The sequence below is a fragment of the Diabrotica undecimpunctata genome, chromosome 1, assembly GCF_040954645.1.
Source record: "Diabrotica undecimpunctata isolate CICGRU chromosome 1, icDiaUnde3, whole genome shotgun sequence".
Classification (NCBI taxonomy): Eukaryota; Metazoa; Arthropoda; class Insecta; order Coleoptera; family Chrysomelidae; genus Diabrotica; species Diabrotica undecimpunctata.
In genome coordinates, this window is record NC_092803.1 from 35,150,800 (window position 1) to 35,165,508 (window position 14,709).

At 33.3% G+C, this 14,709-nt stretch overlaps 1 protein-coding gene across 1 annotated transcript in view; it reads left to right on the forward strand.

Moving 5' to 3' along the window:
• LOC140447695 (saccharopine dehydrogenase-like oxidoreductase) overlaps positions 1-13,001 on the forward strand; it is a 39,361-nt gene extending 26,360 nt beyond the window's left edge. Inside the window, exons 4-7 of the mRNA XM_072540495.1 lie at positions 3,078-3,348; positions 9,204-9,441; positions 11,323-11,588; positions 12,173-13,001. Of these exons, the coding sequence (XP_072396596.1) occupies positions 3,078-3,348; positions 9,204-9,441; positions 11,323-11,588; positions 12,173-12,278 (881 nt within the window). The 3' untranslated portion in view covers positions 12,279-13,001. The remainder of the gene's footprint in view (positions 1-3,077; positions 3,349-9,203; positions 9,442-11,322; positions 11,589-12,172) is intronic.
• Positions 13,002-14,709: the final 1,708 nt, after the last annotated feature.

Genomic DNA, 14,709 nt, shown 5'->3' on the forward strand with positions numbered 1-14,709 from the left:
TATCGGATATCCACGGCTTACGGCCCGTGGAAACCGCTGCCTCACAGTCTTTTGCAGCTTCGTTTCCCTTATCTTTCAGATAGATCCAAGTTCTATCTGGTTCACTATCTACTTGGTCTAAAGAAACAGCTTCTCCTAAATTTAGTTGGAAGTCATTGATTTTTGATGGATTTAGAGATATGACTTTTCTTAGAGGTCTCCTTTTGGGGACTTTAAAACGAAGTCGAACGTTCAATACCAGGAGTTCGCTTCAATGATCGCTTCCACAGTCTGCGCCAGTTGTCGGCCAACAACTGCTTTTACAGTTGATGGTCGACGACTTCCATCTTGATCTTATTAGGATGTAGTCTATTTGATTTTTTGTTCGTCCATGTATTGCTGTATTGATGTCCTGAGATTGATCCCATTCTCCATTTAATAATATACATCACAGATATGTGAACTTTCGACACTCATTGTAGTACCTGATTATTTGCCCAACAACCAAGCAGTTGGTTGTTATCTCTCAGAACGTGCAGTCCCTATTTCGAACTGGGAAATTGTACGTTCCCTTAAAAAATGTAATCTCTTATTATCGATCTAGTGTCTTAAGAATTATAATGTTCATCACTCTAATTATGTAATTTCAAGTGTCATCTGACCTCATTACGTGGCTAGTTTCAACAATTTTATAGACGTTTTTCACTGATGATGATCTGATAGGATCAAAAACGTTCTGAAAATTTATAAATCTATTTTGGATAATTTTAAAATTTTTATACCATTTTACAAAAGGAAGTTTTTACTTCATTGTGTTTTTAGTACAGTGGTTGATTAAATTATTATGATTTTATGCAAAAACTTTGTATTTTGGCGTTTAATTAAGAATATAACTGCACATAAGCATCTAATGATGTGAGTATAATATATAAAAATAGATCAGGAACAAGTTGTTTTACAAAATTTTTAAATATTTTGTCTTTGACATTAAATAACATTTTTTTTAATATTTCGTGTGACCTCCCTTAGCTTCGATAACATTCTTGTCATGCTTTGCAATTTAGTCTTTGAGGATTAAGATTGGATAGGAGAGAGCAAATCTCTATAGGAGTTTATAGTTTTGTTTTAACCAATTCTTTGTAGAGGTCAAAATTTGGAGAAACGCTTATTGGACACTCTAGGATAATATGATTCAGATATCCAATTTGACCACATTCACAGTATGGGTTGTCCCGAATACCTATGCGGAATAAATAAACTGGAGTGGAACAATGTCCTGTTCTCATTCTAATTACTGTGGTGATATGCCTTCCGTCTTTATTCTAAGGAAATTGATTGAACCATGGTGATTTGTTCCATTTATTGACAATTTTACTATAAAACGACCCTTTTGATCTGTTTGAATTCCATTCTTGTGCCCATCGAGTCCAAATTAGCTTTTTAATATAAAATAAGTAGTTTAAATAATGCAATTTAACTTTGGCTGGCATTTTTAGTGATCTTCCTATGTTTGCCAATTTGTCTGCAACACAATTACCCTTAATATCCGAATGCCCTGGAATCCATGCCAGAATAATACTAATGTTCTGTAGATTGGCTTCTATAATGCCGCTTTTGGTCATGATAGAGGTATGTTCAGTTTCCATTGAGTAAGATGTTTTCCCTATCTTTTGGATAGAATCAGATAAGATTAAGGCCCTCTTGATATCCTTCTCCAAGACAAATTGAACCGCATGATTAATTGCAATAATCTCTGCAGTGCAAACTTGAGTCGGCGTAGGGAGTTTACTAGACTATGAGTATTCAAAGTCAGGACAAAAAACACCAAATCCTGCTGAGCCCTTACTATCAACTGACCCATCTGTAAAGATTATAGTGTGAAGTGGATTGTTAAGTGAGATGCTTTGAAATTGAATTAATGCATGCTCATCACCTTATTAGATTGCACATTCCTAATAGGGATAGAAGTTAATTGATATTCTAATTCAAAATTGTGGTACGGAAATAAGTCACTAGAAAATAAATTTGGGGTATGCTGGAATTTATTCATGATGGAAACTAAGAGGGGAATAGTTTTTTTATTCCAGTAATTATGATTTGATTGCATTGATATCTGTAATTGGGAAGAGGAACCTCCAACCTCAAATTCACAATTCACCACAATGTATACGTTGTGACATAATTTGACACAAATGACAGTTCTAGACCTGTCAACGTCAAAAAAGTTAAGTTATTAGTAACAAAACATATTACATACCTACCTTAATTGTGTAGCAGCATATGATTTTACTACAAAACTTTCGAACAAATGTGAAAAACTTAAAATTTTGTGACATAATAATTTGATCATCTACTGTAGAATATCCACAATATCATCTATTTGGGCGCCCATGTTAAAAATAACTGGGATATGAGTAAAGAAATAAGAATACGCGTTGCAAAAGTCACAGACGCCTCCTAAAAACTCAAGAAAATTCTCATTAATAGAAATATTACATTAAAATCAGATTAATACGCTTCTACATTTTCACATATTTGCTGTGTCGCATGGAGAGCTGGACAGAAACACCGAGAGCTGAAGAAATAAAATAGTACACCGAATGAAAAACAGTACACAGAAATAACAAAAAAAATAAAAATTCTAAAGTTACAGTATGTCGGCCATATTATGAGACATCCAGAGAGATATAACCTTCTATACCTCATAATACAGTGTATGATCATCGGAACAAGAGGCCCAGGTCGAAGAAGAACATCCTGGCTCCGAAATCTCCGAGAGTTGTATCAAGAGACATCCACTAATCTGTTTCGAGTTGCCGTAAATAAAGTTATAATTGCCAATATGATCGTCAACGTTCGATAATCGAACAGAGCGCGAAAAGAGAAGAAGAGGGAAATTAGATTGTACGAATTAGTCTAAAATATAAATTTGTACGATTTAGTAAATACATGTTATAAATGAATTGTTTTTAGTGTTAGTCTTAGGAAACTGTAAATAAATTAAACATAAATATTACAGTGTACTTTTAGATACATAAATATCTTATAATTTGCTAACGTTGTTTCCAGAACGGACATGTAGGAACTTTTGCTTTTAGGTATTTACATCGTAAGTGCATGTGGCTTGGACAGTATCCCCTGCGATCTCGGTTTGATACACTTGGAAGACAAATTTGATGGCGTTATCAACTCAGCTGTAACTTACATAAATACCTGGAACGAAGGAAACAAATCCTCCGGTCCTGCTATCAATTATGGGACATGGCACAGCCTAGTTTATGGACTTAAACATGCCAAGGAATTGTCCAGTATAAGAAGAAAATTGTATCCTACGAAATTGCCAAGTTTTAAACCTAAATTGGAAACTACGTAAGTGTAATATTTATTATGTGTATTTAAATGTAAAACAATTAATATGATTCTTCTCAGACCCTGGTTTCAGTGGTCCATTTTTTAGAATACGTGTAATAGGTAGCGGCAAAAATTTGTACAGTTGAGTCCATGGTTCTTTACCCGTGCGTCATCCTCTAAAGCATACGAAATAAGTCGGAAATTTACTCCACTCAACAGCAAATGTCAGAAAGAGGCTACTGCTTGAATCACGGATTAATTTATAAAATTTGACGTTATCAAATAAATAGAATGTAAAATGTTAGTTTTGCTTTAAAATTTTGGTGCAGAATTACAGCTACATTTGAAGTAGCTTAATAAATTTTTTTAATATCATTAGTGATTAATAAATAAAAAACCGATTTATAAAAAAATATAACTAAATATAAAATAATATTTACAGTGTGTTGTTGTAATAGTTAACAGTAAAATTATTTAAAGAATGAAACATCATTCAGCTCAAATAATATTGTTGCAAGATTTTAAATGTATATTTTTCGTTTCTCATATTTCATTTTCATCACCTTCAGAATCTGGTAATTCTGTGCAACAGTGTGTAGATTTATTTTCTGTGTTTTTTGGGGAAAGACCAAGTCCTTGCGTACAGTCAATTCATAATATTGTACCGGGATACACTAATCTATGTAACAATCGACGTAGATTCAACATGTTCAAGTAGAAGCGTTGCTAGAGGGTTAGATGTTAGCAATGTTACTGTAACGAAAATATGGAAAAAGCACAGTTACAAAAATTTTAAATATTCGGAAACGCAGCAGCTTTCTCCAGATGACTACTTTCGAAGAATGGAGTTTTGTGAAACTCTAATTACGAAGGCTAATGATGAACCAACTTTTATTAAAAAACATTTTATTCACTGATGAATCTTCTGTTTCGTTAGTAGGAAAACACAATCCTTCCATTACGATGTATTGGTCGTGGAAAAACCAGCACAGAAGTGTTGTTTCACTCAACTCAACCCAACGTCCTCAAAAAGTTAACGTCTGAACTGGCATTTTAGGAGACCACATAATAGGTCTATTTTTTATACCTCGATTTGTTACAGAATTATGTTCTTCCCACTATTCTCAATCTTCCTTATGTAAATCTGGAGAATGTTTGGTTTCATCAAGACGGCCGTTTAGTTCACAACGCTCGAATAATTAGGGGTACTTAAAGAATACTTTCCCGAATCGAGTTATTAGTGGAACAGGCGATATTAAGTGGCCTGCGCGATCTCCAGATCTTACACCTATGGACTTTTCGGTGACACTGCAGTCTTTAAGTTTATTGAGCTTCCATATTCTTCTATTCCAAAATAGTTTTACCCTCCTGAATTGTAACCCGGAAATATTTTATCTCTCGTTCCAGCTTCAGAGTAATACCAGAAAACACCATCAAATAGTGGGCTATGCTGATGACTTTGTTATACTAGTACAAAGCTAGTTTAACATAACAGTCATGGATAAAATGCAACAGGCTATGGGTGTAGTATTCATATGGTCCAGAGAGGTAGGATTATCCATAAGTCCTCAAAAGTCCAAAATATAGCCGTCACACGAAGGAAATTAAAGGCCACAGGACTATTCCCTACTGCTAAAGATCAGGCTGGTAAAATTTCCGGTTTTACTGTGTGGTGGGAAAGATAGAGTCGTGTCTAGGACAATTACTGAAAGCTATTTACCTTTGAAATATGGTTATATCAACGAATTTTTCGAATATCCTAGACATATCACATTATTAATCAGGAAGTGTCACGAAAAACCTTCAAGCAACAAGAAATTACCTTTACAGGGAAGAAGATAAAGTTGAAATACCTTGACTATCTGATGAAACATAAGAAATACGGCCTCCAACATTTTGTCCTTCAAGGAAAGGTGGATATCGGAAGAGGTTCAAAGAAAAAAAGAAACTCATAGATGCGAAACCTATGTAAGTGGTTTAACCTGACATCTGTAGAGCCTGACTAGTAGCTAATAAAATACGACTCGCAGTGTTAATACCTAACGTCCACAAAAAAAATGGCAACATAAGCTAAAAATTGTTACTAATTAGCTAATTAAAAGAAACATTTGTAGGTTAGAGAGACATTCATTTCAAACGTTGGTTGTTGATTACAAATTAGTGTTTCGTTGATTGAAGGTTATATCATTTTATTTTTTTGTAGATAAATTTAAAGCCAATTAACTTTACTTAAAAATTACTTTTAATTGCATGTTTTTAATTGAGTAAAAGGACAGAATATGTTTTGTATTTGCAAATATCTTCCTGTCCCTAACACTTGATTGTATTCTTATGTTTTTTAGGTAACACCAAAATTTTTAGTCAATAAAACTTACTAACTATATAAAACTAATAACTAGCACAGATACTGAATGTCATTTCTCTTCCACAAACACCACCTCTACCTCTTCTTAAGTGTCATCCTTGGACCATCATCACTCTTAAATTTGTCACATTCACAAAGTACGATAAAGATAAAAGTCGAAGAGAAAAAGTATTTAAAGAACTATTATCTACAAATAAAGATTATCTATAGACTATCTACAAATGAAGACTATACAATGATGCTTCCAAAAATGATACAGGAGTAGGCTGCTCTGTTACATCAAAAACACTAATCAAGTCATCCTTTATATCTCCTCTTTGCAGCGTTCACACTGGCGAATTAGTTATCATGCTAGAGCTGTTAAATGCATCTCTCTTCCAAATAAGCACATCACTGTATGCACAGATTCACTAACCTCAATTTAATCAATTAAAAATATATCCACCAATCATCCGATTATCAAAAAGATCCTAGACTCTTACCAACATGGCATGGGAACTAGTCCATTTGCCACATATTTTTGAATGATCTATGTTATATTTATCAATTGAAACTTCTTCTTCTTCCTCTTTATAAACAATTCTGTTTGTTCATTGGCGGATTAATACCTCTATGGAAGGTAGTCATTCCATCTTTTGCGCGATCGTCCGATACTTCTTCTGCCTTCTTATCTCTTGCTATTTTGACGATACGGGTCTCCTCCATTCTGCTTATGTTGCTACTCCATTCTTTTTTTTTTCTATTTTGTGTCCATTCATTTATACACTCTACGTTACATTTTCTTCTAATGTCTTCACTTCTCTTTCGATCTCTCAGCGTATTTCCGGTAATTCTTCTCAGTACTCTCATCTCTGCCGTTTCCAGTAGCCTTTGCGTTGTGGCTGTGGCGGGTCTTGTTTCTGAGGCATATGTCATTATTGGTCTTACACTGGCTTTATAAATTCTTGATTTCATCTCAGTGTTAAGGTGTCTGTTTCGCCATATAGTATTATTACGGCATCCTGCCAGTCTATTTGCTTTTTGTACTTGATCTCTCACTTCTTTGTCCAAGTCTCCATAGCTAGAATTGAAACTTAATTGTAACAAATTTATATTATATATCCGGATGCGTATAAGTGATTACATACGAGTTCGTATATTTAATTCTGTGACAGTAGGTGGGTTATGTTTACTGGAAGTTGCACATTACTTTTAACCAGGTTTTTATAAAAAGGTGCTTTTTTTTAATACATCCAAACAGGAAGTGATTAATATTACACTGGGAAATATTATCGCATGAGAACTTTCCTGATTCTATGTTTAATCTAGCCAGGTGAGCAGGAACGCACTGTGACTAGTTTTTAATCTTGTGATAGTTGCTGCTTGAATGGAATATGTGTGATAATAATTCTGTTAGGCATGGTAACATAAGATGAATCTTGTAATAATGATTATTTTCTGATGATGATTAGATCTGTTACTGTAAATATATTCTTGTATACCAGAATGAGTAGAATCCTTAGTAAACTACTCTACTATTTCATTACCTTTTATCCCGGTGTGACTTTTTGCCCAAATAAATGTTACATCTTTTTTTCTCATCTTCCCTTCGAGGCAGCTGCTCTGAACAACTGCCTTGAGCTGCAACCAAACCACTCTCTCTTCCCTTTCTTTGATTGTATTTTCCATTTCCCTATCCCTGCCTATTCTCCTTAACACTTCTGTATTTGTGAATCTACCTACCCATGGAATCCTTAACAATCTTCTAAATGTCCACATTTCAAACGCGTTAGGTTTAATGTCCATGATTCCACTCCATAGTAGAGTACACTGTGTACATAGCATTTAATTAGCCTTATTCTGAGGGCCAATGTCAGATTTTTGCTGCATAAAATCTTTTTCATTTTTACGAAGTTGGCACATGCTTTTTCAATTCTGACTCTTATTTCTGCAGTATAATCGTTATTTTCTGTGATTATCGTTCCCAAGTAAATATATCTTTTTACTCTCTCAATCTGCTGGCCGCCTACCATTAATATTTCGTTTGTATTGTTGTTCTTGCCAATTTTCATGATTGATATATCAGGGAATGAAATTGCAGATCACTACTAGTTATGCAATGTTCGATTAAACAGTCATCCTACATTTGGAGTGCTCATAGTGATAATAAAAGTTCGCATAGGTCATTTGACTAATACAGTCTTGATAGATGTCAATTTTTTTTTTCAAATTGTATGCAATAATGAAAATGTCTTAACCCTTGCCAACCACTGTTCTTGTGTTCTTGAATGTACTATTCATATTTACCCAAATATTTCCAATATTCTTTTTTTTTATTTTTTTATTAAAGTTAAGCTTAAATTGTCTAGATTAAAAAAAGGTGCTACTATAGTATGCGGTCTACCTCGATGGTGCGATCTACCTGAAGGATTTGTACAAAATAATGAATGCAAGAAAACTTTTGTAGAAAAAATATTTATTCACAAGTAATAAACATTTGGAACCAAATAAAGACTTAATTAGTAAATAAATAAAAACTTTTGTAAATCTACCAGGCCATTTTATTAGAAAAGAGGGGTTAATGTTTACGCATAACCTAGAAAAAGACTACGGTGTTGTTGCCTTTCATTATTGTGTGAAAACCCTTCTGAGAAAATATTATAGTAATTAGCAGCTCATGTATAAAGTTCCGACAAAAACAATCTGTACAAAATGAATAAAACGCATAAGTCAGAAGAATATTATTATTTTACATTTACAATTTAATACTTTGTTATATCAATTTACTATTTTAGTTGGGACTAAGCCACAAGATTAGCTTATTCCCAACTAAAATAGAAATTGATATGACAAATTAAATTATTATTAAGTATTAGGTTGAAAAAAAAAAAACAATATAAATAAAAAAACCATAGATTAATCATTTATTTTTCTTTATTACAATACTTACAAACTTTTTTAATTAGACAATGATTGTTACACACATATGCATATTTCACAAATTTGTTTTTGTTTCCTGTCCTTTTTTGTTGGGCACATGTGACATCTTTTCCTTGTTAAAACTGGAGGTTTTTCTAGTTTTTGCTAATTGCAAACAAAAGGAATCAACAGGATCATCTACACATTACTTTGTGCACTTTGCTTTTTATTATGTCACAGATGCATTATTTATTTCAAAATATGTATAGGTACCTACCTAACAATATTATTGTATTCCAACAATGATTATCAGTTTTTAAAATTCATTTAGAATAGATATAACACCTATTGTAAGCATCTCTTTGATGGGCACAATGAATATTTTGGACCCAGTTTGCCCGGTTAAGTGTTAAACACGTCTGAAATAGACGTTTACAATAGCTTTCGACTAAAAGAAGGCTCTGAGAAGAACCATATTATGTTGTATTATAAATATGATTTTAAAAGTATTTACACATTCTTTGTAGTAAAGTGTAATGGAAATGAAATAGTACATGCATGCTCTTGCTTAAATCGGATACAAAACTTAATGTATTTTCTAATATTTTAGAACGAGACCTCACCGTTCAAGTATTGTTGATGGCTGGGTCCTACCGTTCCCAGGTGCCGACAAGTCAGTTATGAAGAGGACTCAGCGATATCTGTACGAAAACCAGGATAAGAGACCAATACAGGTGGACACGTTCTTTGTATTACCAAATTTTATACAGACATTCATGACAATTATTATGTTTTTGGTTTGGACATTGTTGATAAAGTTCAACTTCGGCAAACAGCTATTACTGGACGTGAGTAATGTATTTGTATTTATGTGGTTTTACCTTGTAATTATTTTATTATAACTATTTTATTACATTTAACCCTTTCACTATTTTTGTACATCACCATGTACATTGAATTTTATTGCCTTATATGAAATTCAGAATTATTTATCTCCTAATCTACATTTGTACATCAGAAAGTACAAACTATTTTAAAGTTTTTAGGTTGGTAGTAAGTGCGATAAAGTTTGACAATAGACGTTAGTCAACATTTAAAACGTGAGTGGCGTGTTGTGCAAACAGGTGCATTTTAGGTTATGTGATATATTTTACGTTTTCTTGTAAATCTACTAAAATTAGAAGTTTTATGATTTGCTATTGGTAAGTACATGTCTCAACGTTGGAGTTCCATAATAATTTATAATGCTTTATATAATACAAAGTCCACAGATGTAGTTTGAATTAGTATGTACATTACCATGGACAAACGCAGTTTGTGGACAATATATTATTAGACCATTTTATTTCTATTTTGTATTAGTAGTGTCGGTATGGTGGAGACGCGAGACAATAAATTGTTGAGGGAGGGTCACCCCTAAAAATTGACTAAATTTAGTTTTCAAAAGTTTTATTTTTTTTGTTTTATATGGATATTTACTAATGTTTATCCTTCATACGTTTGTTTTTGTTTTTTAGATAATGGCAAACGCAAGAAAAAATTCAAAAAGAAAGCTAACCCAAGAAGAACTTCTTTATTATCTTGAGAACGATGATGTTTCAGATATTGAGTACCTGTCAGATGATGATTATGGTTGGGAGTCAGACGAAATATCTAGAGAACAAAGAAATAATGACATTCTAGATGTAACTATAGATAAAAATAATGGAAATGAAAATGAGCCTGAAAACAGCGACGTTGAAGATATAGATTTGGCAGATGAAGAAGAAAGGTTGGGGCTAATTGTAAATGGTGAAAATATGGGGGGAAATGACAAAGATGAGTTGAAAAGGAACCAAACAAATTTTGAGAAAGATGGGACAAAACAAGAAAAGAATATGTGCAGATTCCCAGGCCTGAAGCTATAAGACGATACAACAGTAACATGGGCGGCGTCGACAAGTTGGACTTCTTACTAAGTCTATACCGATCCTATGTCAGATCATAGAAATGGACTGTGAGAATGATCACTCATGCCATTGATTTAGCCCTGGTAAATTCACTCAAACTATTCTTTTGGGAGTAAACAAGAGGGAAATCCTTGATTTGTTAGCTTTTCGCCAAGAAGTTTCCGAAAATCTAATCTGCAGTAGACGTGCTTCTAAAAGAGGCAGGCCTTCAAAAAGCTTCGAGGATCCAGGTCCCTCCAAAAAGAAAAAAACTGAAATAAGGCCTCTAAAAGACCTTATATTTGATGGATACCATCATCTTCCACAGTATGATGATAAAAAGGAAGCCTCAAGATGCAAAAATGAGGGGTGTAAGAGCAGGACACATATATTTTGTCAAGCATGCAAAGTTTATTTATGTATTTAAAAGGAAAGGAATTGTTTTTCCACATTTCATACAAAGTAAATGTTATAATTTATATTACTTTTGACAATGATCTGATTTATAAGAGTTTCTAATAAAAAATTAACACTCAATGGTTTTTTTTTACTTCCATGAACTTTTTTTGTCCATTGTGATGGACATCCTGTTCTGGAAGGGTGGGGGTAGTTAAATTCTTTTTATGTAAAAAAAATAATCTATTGTGCAACAATACTTTGTATACCAAAAATTAGAATTTTTTAATCACTCTAAAGGGAAGTGATAGTGAAAGGGTTAATTTAACAGTTACGTAAAAATACAAATTAAGATATTTAAAATTTCGAGCTTTATCGCCTGCTATCATAAAAACTCTTTTTTAGTATCCTCACATATTTACCTTCGGAATGTTCAGAAAAGACGTTACACCGTCAGAAGAGATGATCGACTCTAGTTGGTTCAAGATAACTTTCCATGCCAGAGGATGGAAAGAAAGACTAGCCAACAAGGACGATCAGTATGATACTCCTCCTAATAAAATTGTCACTGCGTACGTTAAAGGAAAAAACCCAGGATACGGTACTACTTGTGCCTGCGTGGTCGGAGCTGCTCTCATGATACTTACCGAGAAAGATAAATTACCATCCAGGTAAGCATTCTAACAATATTTGACTAAAATTTTTTAATATGTCGACATTGCAAATGTTTTTGGTTTTATTCACGACAAACAAGACAGTTTTCATCACTATTGTGTTTACCTTTCATTATCTTCATTTTCATTTCATACGCTTTAATTTGCTTTCTCCCTACCTGCATCTCCTTCGCTTTGTTTTCTATGTTTGTGTAAGCTTCCTCGATACTTTTTTTAAAAATGTTTTTTACATTTATATATCCGCTTTTGTCTTCCGCCTCCTTTCCTCTTTTTTTTTCTTTGTAGTTCTCTTTATCCTTTTCCTTTGTCGTTCCTTATTTTTCCTTCTTTCTACTTTCTTTGTTATTTTCCTTTATTTTTGAGTTACCTTGACTTTGTGCCTTTCTTTTTTCATTTTGCCGTCTTTGTCTCCCTCTTTTCATCCCTTTCCTTCCATCACTATATCTTAGCTATCTCCCTCCCCATTTTCCTCTCCCCTATCATTTTCTTCACTCTTTTCGTCCTTATGGATAAATAACGATGTGTATTTTATATCATGGCAAACTGTTGCAAAAATTACTTAAACTTTTTTCCTTTTTCAGTGGAGGTGTATACACTCCTGGAGTGGCCTTTAGAAAAACCTCATTGATGGACCTCCTCTTCAAAAATGATGTGTCGTTTGAGATTGTGAGCGAAAAAGTGTTGTAAATAATTATTTACTCAATCTATTTAAAGAAGATATTAACTTGAAATAAATATTTAATGTTAATTATGATCTGTTTTTACGTAATGTTTTGTGACTTAGTTTTGCATATTGATTTGTTTCAACTTAAATTGAGGTAGAGATATACAAATTCAATTAAACCATGGCATACATATATTTTTATATAATACTTATGCATTTAGCCATTCTACTAGTTTTTTGGCCTTGTTAATGACAGTATAGAGTAGTACTAACAAAACAGGTCGTGGAAACCATGCATTTACATGAGTTTACTTAATAGTTGTGTTTCCACGATCTTTGCTTCCTTTGCCATATCTCTAGACATTAATATTAATAAATATATGTATTTTTTTATTATACTTGTATACCGTATTATTTATTTTAGTATAAGTGTACTTACAGGCGGCTAGTGACTGGAACATCATTATTTTAACAGTTTATTTTTGTAACGATCAGTGAATTATCAATGAATTAATTGTATTTAAATCTTGATTGATATTGAGATTTAAGAAAAGTAACACCTCGACGGTTTTTTAAACCTTGCCTGGTAATGTCACCTTATATATATATATATATATATATATATATATATATATATATATATATATATATATATAATGTATATTAAGAAATTAATATTTATAATGTTTAATTTATATTCGTTTAACTAATTGGTTAGTAGTAATAAAACATGTATTTCTGTGTTACTATTTTTTTTGTTCTTCCTTCTTTATTCTAGACGAATTTCCTGTTTAAATTTAATCCACCTGCATCAACGTTCATATTGTCGCTACACCTTTTTAGGGGTCGGCATATACTTCTCCGTCCCGTTAGCGATTTATCTCGAGCGATTCTCATCATTCTTCTTTCCATTCAAACGATCGGCTATCGACAAAATCTGTATGCTGAATTTTGCAGACAGTCCCCAGAAATGCAAGTATCTGAACAACGAATAGCAGATCAATACCGGGTAATTATCAGAAATAATCTCATCCCAGAGACTAGACGCAATACCATCAGAAGCGAAGTCGAACGGGAGATTCATATTCAAGATGTAGTTGGAAATTGAGCCCCTAATGAAATACAAGAACCGATTCCTGAGGTTGTCATACAAGGAACTCAACCAGATAATACACAGCAGGACAACAACGAGTTGCTCGATAGACTGGTTAACGACATGGTACGCGCCGTACACGAGTTTTGGAACAAACCCACTTAGCAGACCACCGCTACCAAGAGTAAACTCTTGTATGAAACTAGGTGCGCTGTTACAAATTGTGAACACTGAAGTATTACCCAATTATATCGTAGAAGCCCATACATTGGAATATATGCATACACTGATTTACAATTGAAACAGCAATTGCTAATGTTAAGAACACGACAGAGTACTAATATCGGAAGGACAGATAACTGAGTTACACCTTGGGAAAAATGGCTGCTAAGGAAAATTGAATCATTACGTAGGGACATTGGTCAAATCACGAAATATGTTCTAGGAACAAAAAGTAGAAAAGTAATCAGAAGAGCTGAAGAAACAATGCTAACCACCGCAAGACACTCACAATATGATCCAGAAAACAACAGCACAATAATGCCTGGATACATTAACAGGTTAAACGCCACTTGAAAACTATTTTTTTTTCTGTTTTAGCCGATTTTTTTTTACTTGTTTTTGGTTAGTAGTTGATCATTTATAACTATCATGGTAATTAAAATTGAAAGTCAAAATAAAAAAAAAGAAAGAAAGTAAAAAAAAGACTCCGCGGTCCAGCTGAAATGCTTGTCTTGTCTTGTATTGGTTTTCGTTTGATTCGATGGAGGATCCCAACTACTCTCCTGAATATTTGAATTCCGAAGATGTGGTGATCCCGGTGGTTGAAAATGATCCTGATTATGTAGAAACAGTAGAAGACACAAATAACATTCGTTCAAATTTGAAAAAATAAAGCGATTCAGCTTCTGAGAAATCAGAAAATGAAGTTTACAGGCAGCCAGCTTGGAGCATTCTGCAAGGAAGTCACCCAAATTTTTTACCTACTTATCATGAGTCGGAAGGAATGTGACTAGAATTTGCTGCAGCTTTGGTCAATGAAACTCCATTTGATTATTTTTTTACATTTGTAGATAAGGATATTAGCGAGACCGTGGTTCACCAATCAAATCTTTATGTGACTCAAGTACTAACTTCTAGAGAGGATGTGCCAGAAGGTTCCAGATTACATCAGTGGACTCCAACTACGACTACTGAAATGTATAAGTTTTTAGGCCTCATAGGATGCATGGGGTTGGTAAATATGCCCACAATACGTCATTACTGGAGTCAAAATACATTATATAGTAGCTTTGTACCAAAAGTGATGAGCCGAAATCGGTTTGAGTTATTGATGCAGGTTTGGCATTTTACAGAAAATA